Genomic DNA, 20,892 nt, shown 5'->3' with positions numbered 1-20,892 from the left:
CCCGACACCGCCACCGTTGGACGCGTCAGCGATCAGCAGCAGCAGCAACAACAACGAGATGATACCGAGACGGTGCAGCGATGAAAAATACTGCTGTCTGTCAATGTTGTCGGATCCTCCTCCGGCATCAGCTATCTCCTGTTCAGCGTGAAAAGCCAATTTTGATATTTGTGTCTCTGAAGAGATTTTGTATTTGTTTGTAATTTAATATTTATATTTATATATAATTTATTTTTATAAATACATAAATATATGTTTATATTTTATATTTGTTCGTTATATGTAGAAAATATATAGAAAATATATAAACATATTCAATATATTTATATATTTTATATCTATAACAAATATGACTGCAATTTTAAGAGCTAATGATAACTGTACTTTTAAAACTTTAAATTCATAATGCCACAATGCGACAATGTATACAAGTCTTCTCATAATTAGTAACGTATTTCTCGTGGACAGGTAAACTGAATTATGAATACTGAATAAAAAAGTCGTGTACACCATTTTGCGATTTTCGATATTAATTTATAAAGATGGATGTTACGCGCTAGTCTGTTTCTTCACGGTTGCTAAGAGCACAGTGAAATATTTGGAAGTATACACTAAAAGCGGATGCTCTTTCATTCGTCACAATTCACAATTCACAGATTAAAACTCTAAACATCTTGCTGCATTCCTAATAATTATGACTGCATATAAAATGAATTGTATCTATTTGTAGATGCGCGCTTATTCGCGAATCTTTATAAATTAATATCTCATTAACTATTGCAAAAAAAATCACAAAATAATACAGGCCTTTTTAATTCAATATAACCTTGTTGACGAAGGATGTCGCACTAATTATTAGGACATTTATCAATTAATTAGGGTACATATATACATGGAAAGAATGATTTCGCTGAAAAAATAAAAAATGTAACTATACATCTGAAAATGATTTGTGAATGTTGAATCATTAAAATAATGCTTAAGCATGATAATACATATAATAATGCAAAAACTTTTTATATCCTATTTGAAATCCCTCATGATTATTTTGATGATCCTCGGAAAGTGATTTCCGATAGAAAATATCTAGCCAAAAATTTTTACGTGTGTAAAAACCGTGTCCTACTCCGCGGATCATGAGCTAATTGTATTGTAGCGTCGGCCCGCGTCTCAGGCGGGTCGGAGATTTAAATCGATCGGTCCGACGTAAGATGTATACCGAGAGGTGGTGGCGTCGTAAACACCTGTTTCGACGAGCGCACGAAGCATCCGCGGTGAACACGATCACGCTAATTCAGTTACACTCGACTTTCCGTAATAATAATAATAATAATAATACTACTACTACTACTACTACTACTACTACTACTACTACTACTACTACTACTACTGACGTGCAGTCGAAAATTTAATTGGCAGAACAGGCCAATGTCGAATTTGTCGTCGATTTACCATAATAGTTTGCCAGGGAAACGAGCATATCACAGTGACAATTCCGACGTTGCGATTCGGATGTTGACTTCGGCTGGCAGCATGATTGGCTCGAGGCCGAGACGAGACGAGCGGGAATAACGGGAAAGGGAAGAAGATTAAAGCTGCGAGTCGCGATCGGCAGTGAGTATCGTCGGCACCGACAACAACATCCCCGACGGCTCGATCGTGACGAACGACGACGACGACCACGGTTCAGTCCCCCAGAGAAGAGAAAGCGACGACGGGAACCCCGCCTACGCGCCACCACCACCACCACCACCACCGCCGCCGTCGTCGTTGATGCACTCACGAGGAGCGCCACCACCCTCTATCACTACTCCCCTGTGCTCGCCCCGGAGGTCGATGCGCAACTGCACGCTATCATGTACCTTTCCCGGAGGGAAACCAGCCGCGTCGCGCGCCGCCGCTGCAGGCCATATATACCGGGGCAGGGGTGAACAGAACGAGGGCTGAGCTCTGCGCTCGCGGAGAGGGCTGGTGCCTTGCCGCCTCTGCCTGGCCGCTAGGCGCCTCAATGCATCGATCGGCTTCTCGCTCTCTCGCTCTCTCTCGTCCCCATTCCCTCTCTCTATCTCTCTCTATCTCTCCCATAACGCCCCTGAGGTTCGTAAGGACGACAAGGCACCAACCGGATCGAAATGCGAGGAAGGAAGACGAAGAAGCCGTAGGAGTATCTACGATCCGATGATTTTCCACGTGAATCGATTGGAATCGTAACGTTAATGTGACGCGACGAGCTGATGGGGCGAGCTTGATCTTTGCGTTGAGAGAAATATAACGGGATGAACACTGTCGGGGATGTGTAAATTTAAACATTACGACGACGCTCGCGGATATTGTAATCTCGCTGCGACACTTCCTCGGATTTCACTTATCGGAATTTTTGCACCCCAGTAACCGCCCTCCGGGGGTTACTTGGTCGAGCCGTCATCGACCGCACCTCTAGGAAAAATATGCTATTCCCTCCAGATTGAATCCGTAATGATAAATATAATGAACTGAATTGCCATAATGTCTGTTATCAGGATGCGCCTCAATTGCTCGGGGTGGTTAACCGATCTTCGGGCGGAAATTAAACTCCCCTCCCCCTCTATAGTTTATTTTCAATATCAGATAATACATATATTTTATTACATTATGTATCACAAGGCGCGATAGTACATAAAAATATAGTCATTCTCCACGGAGAATCTCTCTAGTGTAATCAAAGTGGCGAGCTTTTTCAAACGTAATTTAGGGATGATCGGTGATACTTTTTTTTTTATTTGAATTTTATTGAAAAAAATATATCAAAATGTTATATAATAACACGGCAGTATGGCAACAAATGATATTTTTGTTACAGAGATATCAAGATTACATCTATTTTTATGCACATACACTAGAGTAGGGTTTCATCGGCACGTCCCTCTTTTCATCCCGCTGTTCGCGAGATCAACTGTCAAGAGTCTTGACGTTGGTATATAGGGCGTTCCATCTACCCTAGCTCTCTCGCATATCTTTCCTGAAATCATTTCGTTCGAAGAGACTAATATCATCTTCGCGTGATCATCCAAATTACTCTGATTAGAATATCATCCATATTTCAAACGAACGATATCGATTGGCGCAAGAGGGATGATTCGTTTTATTTTTCCATCAAATTGCATATCAATTAAAAATTCGAATATTCTTGAAAGGAAAGAAATCAAAGAATCGCTTTCGAAAGAACGGTGTTTCAGTTTCATCGCAGTTTCATCTTTATCAATCGAGAGCGAGAGAGAGAGAGAGAGAGAGAGAGAGAGAGAGAGAGAGAGAGAAGACGCACATGTAAAAGTTACGCGTAACAAACTTGACCTTCAATTGCGATACAATGCGATTTCTTCCTCCCACGTTTCTCCGCGACAATACGAATAGAGGAGACGGATAGCTTCAAATGAGATGAAACGAGTCAGATGAAACATCCTGTACAGATATGACGCGTTGTAGACTGTAACCGCGTTTTCCCTCAGCTCTCTCCGATACATCTCTCCAGATATCCCCCCCAGATGTTCACGAGCTTCTCGGAACCCGTGGGGAGATGTGTGCACTTATGCCGTCGAAGCGAAGCGTGTCGAGGACGTCATCGTCGTCATTATCGTCGTCGTCGTCGTCGTCGTCGTCGCTCGACAACGTTTCGTTGCTCCTAATATATACACGCAGTCACTGTCGCGTGCATATATTACACAGCCTCCTCATCTCGACGATGACGAGGACGACGATGGAGCTATCGAATGTGGATGCACACCCTTCTCCATCTCTTTCTCTCTCTCTCTCTCTCTCTCTCTCTCTCGCCCCCCTCCCTTCCTTCTTTCTCTGTCTCTCTCTCTCTCTCTCTCTCTCTCTCTCTCTCTCTCTCTCTCTTTCTGGAGAATGCATACAAAGGGATCGGTGATAAATCTCTTGTCGCGTTACCAGCATCAACGGCACTCCAACGGCACTCGCCGTTCTCCTTTCTTTCGAGTGGTTATCGATCTCGCGCAGCGCTTGCTCATTATCTCCGCTGATTACAAAGCGGTTCGTCGTCCGCGTGGTGTGCACGCTGCCGCGTGTGCCAATTAAGAATATCTAATCCCGCGAAACGCGGCCACGGGGTAAATCCGATATAGCGACGTGGCCGCGCGCGGCGTGTGGTAAACAGCCATGCGTCTTTATAATTGAACGAGGTATGCGTCGCGTTAACCGTTAACACAAAATAGCCCGTTCCTACGAGATGAGAGAAAATGAAAAGCAAACCAATAAAATTATAACAATTACGAAAGGAATGAAATCTTTCGAATTTATGCGTGATATGTTAATGTCCTCAGTAAATATTATTTAATAATATAATTAATTTCACTTTATAAATGTTAATATGTATCTTCATATATAGTGATATATTTATATATTACTATATTATTTTTTAAGTAAAACATTAATATATTATTTTTCTTCTGTATTTGTACAAAGTTGTTTTTTGAGATGGAAGAAATGATGGAGGAATGAGGGATAAAGGACTGGTGGGATATCTTCCGATACCTTCGAGAAATCATCAAAGCTATCAGAGAATCATATTTTAGCGAGAGGTGGTAACGCGAATCTGAATTCAACTGAAATTTCGCGCTCTTTAGGAGATTATAATTTGGAGGAGGATATCCTCCGGGCTCATTAGTGCCTTAATATATGAATTTATGCACGTACCAAAGCATGAAGCATATGTTTGCATTTTCCAACACATTCCAACATATTCTCCAACGAGCGTCTATGTTTACGCAATCACGCAGTGAGTAAATAAAACTGAAATGAGTTATGATTTCAAATATTAAAGTTTAACACAACTTTGGCTGAAAATTGCAGAAAATTAAAAAATAACAAATTACATTCCCCGTACAACTGGCGGGCGCTGGGGAATGCTACGATCAATCTAGTAAACTCATTAGTGAGTTCACCGCAACCGATGTGTTAATTTCTCATTTATATAATTATAAGTTATACAATTACAAGCGTTCAATTACAATCGATAATAAAAGCTTTCCTTAAGCTTTTTTCAAGATTGAGTTCGAAATTTTCATTTTTGTAATGAAGCGAGTTGACTTCTCGCAAATTGAACGCCGGTCTATGATAGTTTGCACACGCGATGGAGCGTGATCGTACGGTCTCGAGGAGAATGTATTGTATTGTATTTGTAGGAGTACGCGATGTATAATCGCGTGCATGCGAGTATCGGAAAGAACAGAGGAGGGAGGATGCAATTGAGTGATGAATGCATCGGTTGGGATGCATGCTCACCTAGTTACGCCATCGGCGCGTAACATAGATGGAGATTCATCGTTCCGCTGTTCTAATTCAGGTACTGGGGTATCCTTAAATAGCAAAGTCTATTTAAGGACATTACATTACAATTCAAAATCTTATTGAAGATGAAGATGAGATTACGTTCAGTTTAGTAATAATTGGATGTAATACCAACATTTCTTTTATTTCACACTAACATGTTTTTTTAAGAATTTTCAAAATTCCGTAAATCTTTCCTCGTTTACGATATTGCTTTGTTTAAATACACTAAAAAAAAAAAAAAAATAAGTTTATTAAATGTTGGCTTCATCTTAAGCTTTTCAAGATGTTACCAGGTTTCCCTCAATGATTAAAATGTATAAACGGAAGGGGAGTCTTTACACACGATAATCCCAATATAAGGCTCTCGATTTTTCAAAAATAGAGAGCAGGAACATCATTTCGTAAAAATTATAACTATAATGAAATTAAAAACGAGTTTCATCCACAGACAAAAAAATTTGTCAGAGACCAAGACTCTTTTAGGGCGGCAATACTGTCAAATAATACTGCAATTCATAATTCGAAAATTAAAAAAAATATTTAGATTAGTTAGATTAGTTACGGAAATTTTGTCTAGAAACTTGTGAAAATAAATATCGAAAAAGAGACAAAAAGAACACTTCTTCTTTAATGAATATATTCAAAGATATTCATGTTTGGGACAGAGAAAAGAGGAATACAAATCAATATCAGGCGATGAATTTGATATTAAACTTGATGAATGATTTAATGTGCAAACTTGCAATACCACAATAAGCGGAAATTAATCGCTTAATCGCTAGTGCGACGTAATTCGAATAGCAATACATTAATTTCTATGTAAGTGATGAAATGACGTTATTACGTTCATATATATCTACATTTGTAATACAAATACGATTAAAACCTTATTCGTAGTGGAAAATCCAGTTTGTAACTCACACATTTATAAATCAACGTCTCGCGATTTTCAGCAATCCACTTGTTACAGAGATATAAAAAGTTTACATGAGTCATACTAACGCTATTAAAAATATTGTGTCGCTCTTTTCCATTACTGACGGTTTGCTTAAGAAAGCTACAGTAAATGCACAAAGAAAGAGGACTGTAGTATTGTAGTTTCCGGATTTATTTTTTTTTTTAAATAACTATAAAATTTTGGATTTGTAAAATGCTAGAAATCTGAAATCTCGGATGGAGGAAAACTTAATCAATCGCAATGATTATGTTGATCATTTGGTTAATATGATTGATCAATTTCTAACATCGTGAACAAGTCTTAAAAAAAATATTAACTGATACATTGATTGAGTAGATTCTGAAGAATTTTACTTTTAAGAATTTAAATAAAAGTAAATACGATAATGTTACACAGTACTATAAAACTCTCTGTTTAAGAAGCAGGATCTATCGATGAAGAATTCAAATTGTAATTATTTGATGTAATTATTTAATGAAAAATTCTTGAAAATTTCGAAGCTACATGAGTGTGTGTGATAATTTCAATTAATCGTATAGATTTAAAAAAATGTTTTTCAAAATGATTTGAAAAAAAAAAACTTCAAATTTCACATTTTACATTTTAACATCTTTAAACTTAAATCTCGTTTTCAGAAACGAAAAATTAAACTGAAACTATTCACTTTGTGAAGATACTCTTGAAACTTTAAGAAAACAGAAATTGTTCTAGTTATTTAAATACTATTAGTTGAAAACAATTTCGAGAAAAAAAACGCGTTTAAAGTTTCAGTATCGGATATTATCAAATTTATTAACTTATAGTAAATCTATCGTCGGTGAAGTGAACACACAGACTAAATTCAAGGAAACTTTTGTAAGCGTAAACACATAGGGCTAAGCAAGGTTGAAGTTGAAGGTCTGAAAGTCGTTTTAAAGCCAACTAAGCGCACGCACTATAATTTGCTATGATGTAATTCAAGAAATACAGCGAATTTCATTAGAATCTTTTAGAAATATACTTTTCAGATTTAAGATATTTTTCAAAAAATGTAGAAATTGTTTTTTTGAAAATGTTACTGTAGCATACCTCTTTACACTAGAAGTAGCGATCATTTCTATTTTTTAAATATCTTTTTTTCTCATATTAAACTTATCTTTGAATTTTTTAATTTTGCATCAAATATTTTCTTCATTTTGATGGAATATTAAAATTTTGAAATTCTATCTTTTTGTGTTGTGTGTGATATCAGGAAAAATATTAATTAAAACAAAAAAAAAAAAAAAAATGGAAACAATGAAAATGATCGCTTACTTTAAGTGTTAAAAAAAATTGAAACACTGCATTTCGATGTTAATATATATATATATATTTAGAATATATATATATATTCTAAAAATTACATTTATGTTTACATAATAAAGCTATCACACATGTAAAAAATATTAAATTTTTACATAGCGTCAAAGTTTTGTCAAGTTTTTGTTTACGTTATTATATATAACAGAATAATATTTGATTCACACGATTGATATCGAGAATCAATGATCATTAATTAAATATGCGTAAAGAATAAACTAACTAGAAATAATCAAATCTATGGATTTTCCAAGATCATTATTTGTATATTAGAAAAAAAGAATTCTATATTGACAAATATAGGACGTTGATGATGCGCCGGGAAAATTTAGAAAGCGTAACGCGTGCGTATATCTTCTAATTTCTTCGACACTTCGGATGGCGTTCTTTCAAGATCGCCAGAGATACTCTTCTGCTTAGTGGGTTCGATCGAATTAAATTGCTCGCAGAGATCACCGTCGATGACGTTTTTCACAGGATAATAATACGATCGGAAAGATAAATGATCCCTGCCACATAGAGGAGGATGCTCCGATCGCATATGCATTTCTAGATGTTGAAAAAAATCGTGGTCCTCGTGGCTCGTGAACGGCACAAGCACGCCCACCGTTCCGCTGAGAGTTGTGTAGACCAAACTTTCAGAACCGCCAGGTATGAGCGTCGCCTTTTGCAGCGACATTACCGTTTCGCCGACGTGGAAACATGCTACCGTGTCTGCTTTTTGACTTGCGCCATTTAATAATCCTCGGTCCCACAGGGCTTTATTTCCTGTGGGATCTTCGTCCACGTCGTCGTTAATCCCAGTAGCCAATCGTATCTGGAAAAAAAAAAAAACAGGAAAGATGAGAATGTATTAAATCATAATTAAACGCTTAATTAAACATAGCTGATATAGGCAGAGTGATAACTTACCACAGCTATGTTCCCGAATTTATCAGCAGTGGCGACGGTATCGTAATCCAACACACACGTCGTTGTGATCCACCTGGGATGCGTGTCGTCCGCGAAAACGATCAATTGATTTTCTTGGCGCTTATACCGTACGGCGTATACGGATTCTTGTACATCGCTCACGTAAATCCGTTGACCGATCGCATTGATCGACACAACGGCGTTGGGTATGTGTTTATTCTCGCACTTACGTAATAATTTCTTTTTACCCATGTCATAAAGTCGTAACATCCTACCTACACCAACCAGTACTCGGCCCTGATATGGACAAATGGCTAATGGTACTTCGTCCAACGGGGATTTGTGCAAGAGCTCGATACTAGTACAAGTCGCATTTACTCTAGAACAAAAAGCAATCGTTTCTTATTCTATTTTATCGTGAGAAATACCACATTCGTTGAAAGATATCGTAAACTTTCAGTACTGCAGGACTGTATCATCAAAATACAGACATTCAATTTGATCATCAATTCAAGATCTATTATGAAAAATGAGGATGAGACATGGTTTCGTGAAAGCGACTAATTCGTAATCGATGTGTCTAGATTCAAATTCAACCATATTGCATGTATGTTTAATTTTATGAATTGATTTGGACAGTTAAAAATAAAAAAGTAATGGGATAAATGATAATTTGAAGAACTTATCATAATAATAGTTTAATGCAGACTAATAAGCAAGACATCTTACTTGTATGTATAAAGAAAACCGCCATTGCTAACTCTGGGGTTCAATTGAAATTCCTTTGCAACTCCGACAATGAGAAACAGCTGATCGCCTTGATTGGCAAATTTTACTAGACAAAGACTGTAAAGAAGAAGAAAAGATTTGTAATATTTTAGATTTATAATAATTTCAATAAAAATGATTTTTTTTTTCTTCACTTACCATAATGCAGCCAGATTTTGTTCAAAGCGATGAGCTTCAAACGTTTCTCCAGTAGTCGGTGCCATTATTCTCAATAAAGAAGCCCATAATCCAGGACCCGCCCGCGGAGCACCAAAAACTGCTTCGTTTGTCTCCTCTGTTAAGAACGCCTCTGCCAATTCGCGAGCAACGGCAGCTTCCTCGGCACCGGCTGCTTCTTGCATTTCCTCAGCCATTTGTAACCTTCTCTGCTGTTTCGTCTCATCCGTATAAGCATTGTGTTCCGTCTCAATAACAATTAGATGGGCGGAATCGGCATGAATCGCGAATTTTCTCGGCGTGTATTCTAGAGGGAAGCTCACTTGATTGAACACAGCGCCGAGTTTCTCAAGCGCAAGAATCCTCAATGTGTTTGTCGATATAGCAACGATACCCTCCGGACATTGTTCCGAACTGAAGCCGGATGCAAATTCAAGACTTTCATATGAAAGTGGAGTTAGATGAAAACGATTCTGGTGATAATAACTGAGCCAAGATCGACTACTCATCGCCAACACTGCTTGATTTCCCTGCATCCGTATTCTGAATAGCTTTACAGGACGAGAACCCAGATAGCGCGTTCTTGTATCTGCGAGATCACCGGAAATTGGATCTAATACAGTCCTAAGCAGCACGCCATTCTGCAAACCTGAAATTAATGGTAACAGTGGCATAATACATATTTCTTTTTTTAATATAAACTTATAGGGGCGCGTTGTGGCTTTGTGAATTAGCGCGAGGCTTGTAAGTCAGAAGTCCCGATTTGAATCCCGATTCCGGCCGACAATATTTACAAGCGACGGCTCTCTTCTACGGAAGTCTGGCAAACTGCCTAGAGAAACTCTGCCGAGAAAAATTCCTGTATTGGCCGTTTGGAACCGGCGTAACAGTCCCATATATCACGTGTTAACAACACGCGCACCAAGAATATATGCAGGGATACCCGAAAGGCGAGAAATCGGACATATATATAAACTTATTCGGGGGCTCGAGCCATGCTTGATGCAATCTCTCCTGTCATGCTCCAGGAGGATTATTTATATATTTGCCAATGGCGTTGGAGGGTGTCGCCGCTGCAGTCCGACTTGCATCCATCGAGAGAATAGGACCATCATCTCTCTGGAGTACCGGTCGTGGGGATTCGAGAGAATACACGTACATATGTATATTGTAATATATATGTGTATCATTGTATTGTTAACGTGTTATTCTAAACACGTTATTTGCGATAAATATCATTACATGCCTCGGTAGTCGAAGGGATAAGATGCCTGCCCGGTAAGTAGAAAATCCAGGTTCGATTCCTGGCTGAGGTGGTATTTTTTCGCAAAATAATTACGAGTTTTCACGACTGGTTCGTGGTCGGGCCCCGCCGTGATGCACACCCTCCCTTCTTATTCGTGTTATAAATTAGAAGATAGATATAAGTCTGTATATTAGATATAATTACCTATATTCAGGTATAAACTAGATTGCTGTGGGGCTGCGTCCTCCGAATTGTCAGCCTCCTTAGCTCCCATTTCCACAATGCATAAACTTTCTGCAGCTGCTGGTAACGCCTGCATACTTCTCGGAGCGAGGCAATCCGATGGATCTAACGATATTATTCTCACTGTATTATCTTGTAAACCGACAGCCAGAAACCAGGAGCGTTGCTCGCCTATTGCTACATTTCCGAGAGCCATACACATTACTTCAGAAGGCATCTTTTTCCTCTCTGTGTATTCATTTAATTGTCCAGTCTGAAAATACGCATAGATTAGCAGACAGGTACCATTATAATGAAGAATTTCACGGTACTTTGTTCACTCTTTACTAATCCTAACCATAATAGATTTAGCTAGGTTACAAAATGAAACGAGTGATTCACTTTTCGCATCCTTTACGTCTCTGAGAATAGAAATTAAATACCTCAGAGAGAACAAATAATGCGATCATTAACAGAAGCGTTGGAAAAGCAATAAAATTATCGAGAATACATACAGGGTCCATTTCGAAGTAAACTAGTTCTCCTCCAGTGAGGGCAATCACCACTTGACGTTGATTGACCGCACATTTCACGATAGTCTTCTTGCCAGGTGCTTTCCATTCGTTGACACGCTTATCTGCTCGTATATGACGTATACCATCGGGATATACCTAAAAATGAATAAAGATATTAAAGATTTTAATCAAGTTATTTATATGTATGTATGTACTGTATAACAAAATATATCAGATTATATCATAGAATAAATGGAAAATTTCTGTAATATGACTGTCGGGCTCGTAATACCAGGAAAGTTTGGACTAAAACCGGAACGTTCCAACGATGCATAAGCCCAGATATTTTAGCACTTTATTGCGACCGGCACGTGGTTAACCAGGTGCTGGAGATACCAAGTGCAATCGCAAAAAATTTAAAAATTTCATATATAATTTCATTCAAAAATAAAAAAAAAATGTAATTATTAACATGAGACATTTAATATACCAATTTAAAGAAATAATGGCTTCTGTCCAGCGTTTATTGCATATAGTCATATCTTATTATCTTTGGAAAAGTAAAACGCTCGTTGATCAATGTATAATTCACATGTTAGTCTCTAGCATTAACGTCCTATGGGTAAGAACCATAATTTATTTATGTAATTTTATAATAAAATTATAAAATTTGTTTTAGTTATTAATTAAGTTCTATATTGTTTTTAAATTGAACATGGAATTGAATATGGAACGCATGATTTACGTGAATTCACAAAATATAAATCTTCAATATACCTGAACTAAGGCGTCCTCGCCCAAGGCAGAGCAACTTAAAGTCGGTGTTGTACCGAGGAAACCTGAATCTGTCACTTCCTCGACAGTCTCGCCGATACTGAGTACGAGGGTGGCATTCACGAAGGACACTATGATGTATGCATCATATTCCTCTGCAATCAAAATTACAAAGCTCATTCTCAGTACATAGGGAAACACATCGTCGAATCCAATATTTAAACTTGCACAAAGGAATAATAATAAGTTTAGCCCTCGATTATTCGAAACTGCGCACGCTCTCATGTCACGGGGCACGGTAAGAGTCAAAGGGCTTTTTTTTTAACTTTTTGTTGAACGAATCGACTCTTATTCGTGCCGAGGTCCCTTACCTTTCGGTCATTCAGAGTTCTGTGGGTCAACCAATAGCGCGCTGGCATCCTGAAAGAGAGAACTGGTGTTTGATAAGAGTGTATCAAGCCACCAGGTTCATTAATATCGTTTTACAAAACTGATGCCGTTTGCTTTTTTTTAAAGCAAAACTACAATTTTCTTTTCCAAATCATATTAACTAGTGTTCTTACCAAAAAGCTTTACTCAAATTTGTTCAAGCTATGCTATTGAACCATTTTCGTAAGAGGAGAAAAAAAAACGAAATAATAGGTCTGCGATACTTCTGATTGCATAAAATACTTCATATCTCGCTTTACATTAATGTATGATAGTTTTTAAAAAGAATAAAGATAGACGAGATGTATTAAAAGAATATTCTTAGTGAAAATAAACACAGCTAAAACTCCTCAACTGTTGAATAAGCAGTTCAAGTGGAAACATGCAGACAATTGGTGTACAGAAATATCTTTCGACTAACCATCAACTCTTCTTTTTACAGTCCATACAGCGTTTGGGTTACCAGGCAGTTCGCTCACGGCCATTTCAGAGACTTCGAGACCATGACGTAATACTCGTAATGTGGACCGTGGTCCTCGACCGCAGGCGATGTACAACTGCGGCGTATCTTCATTTGCCAAATCTGCTACCTATAGTTACAATAAAAAATAATATATGTTTCCTATGTCGTTTATAGACATAACGTTTATAGACATAAATAGAAAATATTATGATTTAAATACGAATTTGTCTCCCTAAGAGTTCACTTCAGTTTGCAATGACAAACTAAAGGCGACAAAGAGAATTTTGCTATCGCACCTAGTAACCCACAGAAAAGAGATACACAAATAACATCTCCTTCCTACTTCAAGTGCACAGTCAACAAGATTTGTTGATATCTTGCAAAATAAATACGTCACCTGACATGCCATTATAGGCGAAAGACTATCCATTTCATCGACCAGCACTAGATTTCGAAGTGGCCGTGGGGCAAAGAAGAAAGTATCACCCTCTTCCAACGGCATCGCCGAGCTGAATTCAGGTTCATCGTCGTCATCTCCAAGATGAGCTATCTGATACAAGTAACTAAAAAAAGAATAATGCAATTGCATGGTTCGCAACAATTCAAACATGTCATCAATAGAATACTAACTGATTGCCAAATTCCGAGGCGACAAACAGGAATCCTGTCTTTAGAACGCACATACTCGCCGCTACGGGCACCGTATCGAAGTACTTCAGTTTAATCTCTGTGACCATATCTTCGTCGGTTTCAAGAGTGATTTTGAAGATATCGCCCTGCTCTGTCTGTGCCAAGAAGAAGAACATGCTCTTAGTTTTGTGCGTAGCTGAGCATACGAATATCATCCCTCTCTCGGGATCGTCCAAGTCATTGCGACGTCGTGGAATCGGGCAACGTATATCGTGCTGATCACCGAGATTCTTGTATGTGAGATAATTCTCAGAGCAAATGAGTACGCCACTTGGGCCATCGTTGCCACCAGGTACAGATACAAGAAAATTTGCATGTTCCTCCAGCGGCTCGCTATACTTCCGTACGACATGATTTAGACCAAGATCGAGCTCATACAGCGTCAACGTCTGCTGCGTTTTCACCGCCGCATCGCCTGTGGGATCACTGTCGGCTTCCTGAATTAACATTTTTTTTTAATGAACTGTATCAGATATATAAGTTTTATACAAACGCAATATCACAAATGTAATTATATAAGAGTATCATCATATAAAAAGAAAATGTAATCAATATTAATCAGTTGAAACACGGAAATAGTAATCACATGATACTCAATATCAACATTTATTATCCAAAATGATATATGAAAATTATACATAAGTTTAATTGGCTAAAAAGTGGCTCAAAACACACTCAATTATAAATTTGTATATAGTTGTTACTATAAACATGCACAAAGAGAATTATGCCTAATTTTTATTGATTCATTGGTTTATCTATCTACATTTCTTCAATTTTTGAGATTTCTATTTATTTACATAAATTTACCTCATAATCGATCTCTAGACATGCAAACATGGGATTCTCAAAACCAACGTCAACACCAACTGTATGATACACCAGAGTGTTACTCTTATGAGCTTCTAATGGAGAAGAAATTGTTAGACGAGCCTCAGCATCTCTATTGAGAATATATACAAGTTTCTGCTTTTCAACAGCTCCTGTAATAATAAATATATTAAAATTCAATACCAAATATATATCACAGCAATTATGAGTGTAAACAAAGAATACCATCATTAAAGATAAGATGTAATCAATTCAGTTATTCAGTTGAAACACGGAAAAAATAATCATATGGTATTTATTAATAAGAATAATAAATATATTTGTTCAATAAGCAACGAGACATATAAATAAAAATATATATGTAATACCTATCATAACTGCTCTGCCTTTTGGATCAATAGCGAGATATTGGCCAGGAACAATACGTCTACATCCACTTTTACCAAAAGTTTCCTGCTGTACCTTCTCAAAGATATTCTTAGCGGGAATATATTCTAATATCACTATACGTCCGGAATCTGATCCAACAATAATATAATCCTTTGTTCCACCAGTTTGTCGGAATGCCATGAGAGATCGAATGATGCCAAAAACTTCAACCGTCAACAAGGTATGCACTTTTCCCGTATTTGGATCCGGTCGCAGCAATTCTAATGACTTGCCGCGAGAAACGAGAATCTCTTGCATTTTACTGCCGGAGAAATTGCCATGTACGGCATGCGTGATGCCTGTGGCACGTTGAAGGGTTAAATTATACAGATACATGTTGATTAGCTTAAGGATTATAATTTCTTTCCTCGTTATTTCTTAATCGATCTAATCTTTCTAGATGAATTAATGGAGGGCTTATGCTCTCGATAAAAATCTTCGTAAGTCCATGCTCTGCAATGAAATACATACTTGTATAATTGTTCAACAAGAACCGCGATAGCGGTCGTCTCTACCGAAATTAACTCGAAACGGGTAGTCGAACGTAAAAATAGGTACAGCTGCGAAAGTAAATTAATATCAGGACTATTATTTTACCTCGATTAAGCCCTCAATGCGACGATGCTTGACGATGTATCCGGATTTCTTCGTTGCAATCGTGAAGCCAGGTATGCCCACCGCCACGACCGTTATAAAAGAGAAGACCCCGCTGCCGTTCACGAAGCTTACGAGTGATCCGCCGGAAACGACGCGCATCTGTCTCTTATTATTGGTTGCAGAAATGAACAATTATGCAATCAAAAGCGCAGCGATTGGTTGTTCCTATAGGATCCAGCCAATTAGCAATAGGTGTTACAAGCCGGCAATGCAACGATTCGTGGAATTCGTGGAATACGCCCATCTCATGGCGAATGTCATATCCGGTGCGCGCGAAATTCATATTTGCACTAACGTCAAATTCGGGCTGTCCCAAAATGTCATCAAAATTCACTGCCCTATTCTTGAAACATATCGCATATGAAAATCCTAGAGTATGTAACATATATTATAGAATTTTCGCATGAGATATATGTTTCAAGAATAGGGCTCCAGCATTGAAAATCTCTAATATAGACCATGTTCCAAAATTTATTATCAGCGCTGATAATGCATAAAATACGTCACGTGAAGTATAGATTTTCAGTATTGGCAGTGAATTTTGGAACACAATCATATACCATACATTGGCTACGGTCTACTTAAGGCCATATCAGACTAGCGGTTGCTCGGCTACGATTGCCGATTGACAATTTTATTATTATCACTTTGATCGTAATCAGGATCTGCTACATTGTGATTGGCTGAAATACAATCATCAACCGACAACCATTAGTTTAGTTTTAGATATGGCCTTTAGGATGCCGTCCCAAGGAGCGTATTGCGCGTATCGCGGACGCGCGTAAAATCTGACCAATTGCGGACGTTCCGCTATTTTCGATATGCAGCTGTTCCGTCGAATCCATTATTGTAAATTTCGCGATTGGTCAGATTTTCGATACGCACGATGCGCGATACGCTTCATGGGACGACACCCTTACCGTTACAAAAGTTTGGAAGAGTTTGATTAACCAATCAGAACGAAAAATTTATGAATTGACCAATCAAAAAAATGCTTCGAAGCATTTATAGCACTAAGTGGACTGCAGCCATTATTATCAGCGACAATAAATTTGAAACATAAATACGTTTTCGAGACTATTTAGTTAATTTAAACATAGGGATAAAATATTTTTATCCTTAGAAAAAGGCTTCTTCTGTTGGTTACATGCAAAATTTGAATATAAATGCACTTTTGAAATATTTAAAGAATATCAAATATTTAATATCAAATAATTATTATAACATTATAATAAATTATTTAAGTTATTATAATAGTTATAAATGCTAAAAACAAGGAAAAAAAAACAATGTCTATATTTCATACTTTTTTATATCTCGTCAATCGTTAAAAAGTTAAAAATATTTCTATTTTAATTTTTAACGATCTCTTAATAACCATAACATCCTAAATATATAAAATATATAAAAAATCTTTGATAAATATCGTAATAACACAACGGTTAATAAAATATCTAGATTATTGAAATAAAGTTGAATGATTAATGTGCTAAATTTTCGATACATCGACATTCCAAAATTTATACATAGAATTTAAGATGTACGTAATTTTAATGAATTCACCTTTCGCTTTAATAAAAAAATATTATTTCTATTATATTGCCAATATTTATCTTTATATATAAATATAAAAATTTATCAGCATCGAAATTTGAATTCATTAAAATTTCACTCTTATTATTCTATTTTAATTTCTTTACTTTATTTCATTTTTCATATCTTCGAATGCATCGTGTTATACTCGAATAACTTATCTGAAAATATATTGGCAGTACTATCTGTCTGGAGCGGTTGCACTCGAGGAAACTTATATTTATACACCTGTGGTACCAAGGATGCGAGTACTATATCAGTGATAGCACCGGTAAATCCCCAGACACGGTACTTCCCACCAAAATAACAAGGCAAGGTAACAGCCGGTTTGCGAAAACGTGTAAAACTACATAATTCAGGATCACATAATTTCTGCAGACTGACTACAAATGCTTCTTCTACTTCGTCAGGATTAATCTCTAGTTTCTCTGGCTCCACCTCGCCGATATAAGCCAGAATCGGCATTACATTGACGTCAATCTTGCCGATGAGATGTCCCGCAGTCCACACATCAATTTTTTCTCTGGGAATCTTTAGTTCTTCCCAAGTTTCTCGCATCGCAGTTTCCTGCAGATCGACATCGTTCTTATCACGCATGCCACCTGGGAAGGATACCTGCAACAAATATCCTCGAAAAGATTAAATTTTCCATTTAAAAAAAAGCTTTAAAATCAATTCCTTAATTATACAAATCGTATTTATATAATTCAGAAATTGAATTTATAAGTTTAGAATATATATTTATTTATATAAATTTATAATTCTTGAAGTATGTTGAAATGTGTGTGTGTGTGTGTGTGTGTGTGTGTGTGTGTGTGTGTGTGTGTGTGTGTGTGTGTGTGTGTGTAGGGGGGGGTAAAAAGTTATGTATAGAATTACTGACTTGGCCTCGATTGTATGAAAGCTTCATGGATCGTAGCGTATATAAGATACTAAGTTCGCCTTTATATAAGCACAACGGCACCAGAACGGCTGCTTCCTTGGCACCGCGCACTTTCGATGTTCGAAAGCGCTTGAACCTCTCGATACAATTCTTACGATTGCTTTCCGAAAGTACTAACTCGGGCTTCAAAGCGGGATTTATCATATTGGCACGACTTTCAGATATCATCGACTTAAAATAAAAAATAATTTTTCATAATTTTATATATATAATTAATATGTATCAATACAATATATATAATTATAATACAACAATGTGTATCAATACAACAATCGAGACAAGATACACTATTAGAGATTAACAATCTGGCAGCTTACGTGGTCTGTTAAAAATTCAGTTCAGTCCATAATATAATATTAATTTTATAATATATATATATTTTAATATTGCTTACAATTAGACATTAGTTCTAATATTTCTGTTTAATTATTCATGAAGATAAAAAAGTTTTCATGTAAAAACATATATGTTCTTATAAATTATATAAGTATGTCACATAAATATATATAAATACAATGTTTCTTTTCGAAAAAATTACGATCCAAAAATTATTCTTTTAATTATTTTTTATCTTTTCATTATTACTATTATTTTTCTTATATTAAATAGAAATTTTACGAAAGAAATAAATTAATATAAATATTTATAGATCTATTTTATATATAATAATATATGTGTATTTATATATGTTCGCAGATGAAAAATTTTGCATCGGGATGAAAAAAATTATAATTTTAGGGCAATATATATTATAGCATTATAAATACATGTACTTAATTATAAAACATTTGTAACATATAAAAGATTATAAATTTTATACTATATTATTATTTATATAAATGATCAAAATTTAATATTAATATGCTTTCAATTATAGCCGAGTCTCTGAATCCTGATGATCATGAAAATTTGTCCATAGTTAACATAATTTTTAATAATATTTTATCAACGTGTACAAGTTAAAGCTCATTTCAAACTTTTCGTCAATAGAAATGGCTCTGGTTGCATATCATATTGTAGAAAACATCAATTATAAACCTATCCTTTATTATCGCATTAGAATTTTTTTTCTTTCTTTTGTCAAGTTTGAAATATATATATCTATTGCATTTTAAGTACAATGAATATATATTAGTTCAGTTATAAAGAACAAATTTAATATTTTTTTCGCTTAAAAATGATTATTTCCAAATTAGATACTTTGAAGCATTTTTTGATTAGTAAAATTCTTTGTTTTGATTGCACAATCAAATGTTTCGAAGCATTTGTAGTGTTAGGCTGACCATAGACATATAACCATAGACATTACCATTAGACATATAATATAGGCCCCGCATACCATATATCTTTTCTATATCATCAGTTGAATTTGGCAGAACGGTGAGAGAGGCAAAATATCGGGGAAGGAAGCGTCCCATTTGACCACGTTGCGATTGACCACAGCCATTCATAGCGTTTGAACAGAGGAAAACCTCTAGGCACCCGTCGCTTGCAACGTGATCAAGCGGACCCCATCCATCGGAGAATATCTGTCCTTTACTGCGCGCACATTATTGACAAATAAAAATGACTCGAGAATCATCTGATATCCGATATAACAATATACTCGTATTATAACTTGTCAATAGATCGCGCATTTTATCTGCGCAGAGAGAAAGAGAGAAACTTCCCCTATATTTTGCCTCTCGCACCGTTCTGCCAAGAACTGATATATATACCTAATGCTGAGTCTATTATGGCCGCGGTCCGTTCAAAGTATTATCCTTATTTTACATCTAATGAACAATAAAGATAGAATGACGTCAAAAATGCTTTGAACATGAATCGGATCTCGGCTTATATATGTCTATGGGTATTACATTTGTCGTACGACAAATTTTTCAAGCGTCTTGATTGCAGGATAGAAAGTTTCTAGAGACTCGAAAATTTCTCTATTCTGCAGCCAATCAATACGTCTGAAAAATTTGTCGTACGACACATGTAATAGCACCCGTACGTTGGCCATAGCCAAAGCATCAAATCGTACCAGATTGTACTTTGACCTACTTATATATAATGAATTTAGTTATACAGATGATACAAGTCTGATAAGCACATTATGTCATGCACGATACGAATTCCTTCATACAAAATGCTGATAATAATTCATAAAATACTTACAAATGAACGTAATAAAAACCGCATTGACAACTTCACAGATAACTTCATCAATTGATAGTTTATTGATAACATAAGTTCCTGAACCGAGACCCAGATGAAACATAGGAAAAATGCTTTAGGCAGCTACTGCTGTTGACTGAAGTTCATAAAACAGTTTACAGATGTCTCCTTTTACACCTTTTTTTTTTGTGATTAATAATATATAAGTATTCTCCTTTCAAAAAAAATTTTTAAGATTGTTAATACATTTCTATATATAGAAAAAGTAATACCTCACTGATAACTTTGATCTTAATAATATATATTATATATAGTAGAGCTTTGATTTATTTACAATTTGAATCCTTTATAAAACAGAGATTGCTTTTAGTTTTTGAAATATTAGATGAATTTTAATAAAATTTAATTAGTATTAATTTTTAATTAATATTAAATAAAAATAAGACATTAAATAAACTA

At 36.1% G+C, this 20,892-nt stretch overlaps 3 protein-coding genes across 3 annotated transcripts in view; all 3 read right to left on the bottom strand.

Moving 5' to 3' along the window:
• The window catches only part of LOC105425990 (uncharacterized), a 9,483-nt gene extending 7,656 nt beyond the window's left edge, over positions 1-1,827 (bottom strand). The window contains 2 exon segments of the mRNA XM_089076856.1: positions 3-138; positions 1,453-1,827. Coding sequence (XP_088932982.1) covers positions 3-138; positions 1,453-1,455 — 139 coding nt within the window. The 5' untranslated portion in view covers positions 1,456-1,827.
• Positions 1,828-6,029: 4,202 nt separating this feature from the next.
• On the bottom strand, positions 6,030-15,838 carry Sf3b3 (splicing factor 3B subunit 3). The gene is made up of 13 exons (XM_089076850.1): positions 15,678-15,838; positions 15,020-15,533; positions 14,631-14,803; positions 13,761-14,257; positions 13,528-13,693; positions 13,089-13,257; positions 12,242-12,393; positions 11,465-11,620; positions 10,932-11,223; positions 9,464-10,130; positions 9,266-9,382; positions 8,537-8,915; positions 6,030-8,441 (listed from the first exon to the last, which is right to left on the bottom strand). Exons 2-13 carry the CDS (start codon positions 15,414-15,416, stop codon positions 7,953-7,955), a joined length of 3,654 nt encoding a protein of 1,217 aa, XP_088932976.1. The 5' UTR covers positions 15,417-15,533; positions 15,678-15,838; the 3' UTR covers positions 6,030-7,952.
• A 1,081-nt stretch (positions 15,839-16,919) lies between these two features.
• Positions 16,920-20,571, bottom strand: LOC105425992 (mitochondrial coenzyme A diphosphatase NUDT8). Its single transcript, XM_089076862.1, has 3 exons — positions 20,434-20,571; positions 18,214-18,444; positions 16,920-17,945 (listed from the first exon to the last, which is right to left on the bottom strand). The coding sequence occupies exons 1-3, from the start codon at positions 20,503-20,505 to the stop codon at positions 17,451-17,453; spliced, it is 798 nt and encodes a 265-aa protein (XP_088932988.1). The 5' UTR covers positions 20,506-20,571; the 3' UTR covers positions 16,920-17,450.
• Positions 20,572-20,892: the final 321 nt, after the last annotated feature.

The sequence above is a fragment of the Pogonomyrmex barbatus genome, unplaced genomic scaffold (genome assembly GCF_055798465.1).
Source record: "Pogonomyrmex barbatus isolate J1 unplaced genomic scaffold, ASM5579846v1 scaffold2, whole genome shotgun sequence".
NCBI classification, from domain to species: domain Eukaryota; kingdom Metazoa; phylum Arthropoda; class Insecta; order Hymenoptera; family Formicidae; genus Pogonomyrmex; species Pogonomyrmex barbatus.
This window is presented reverse-complemented; position numbering and strand designations above follow the sequence as displayed.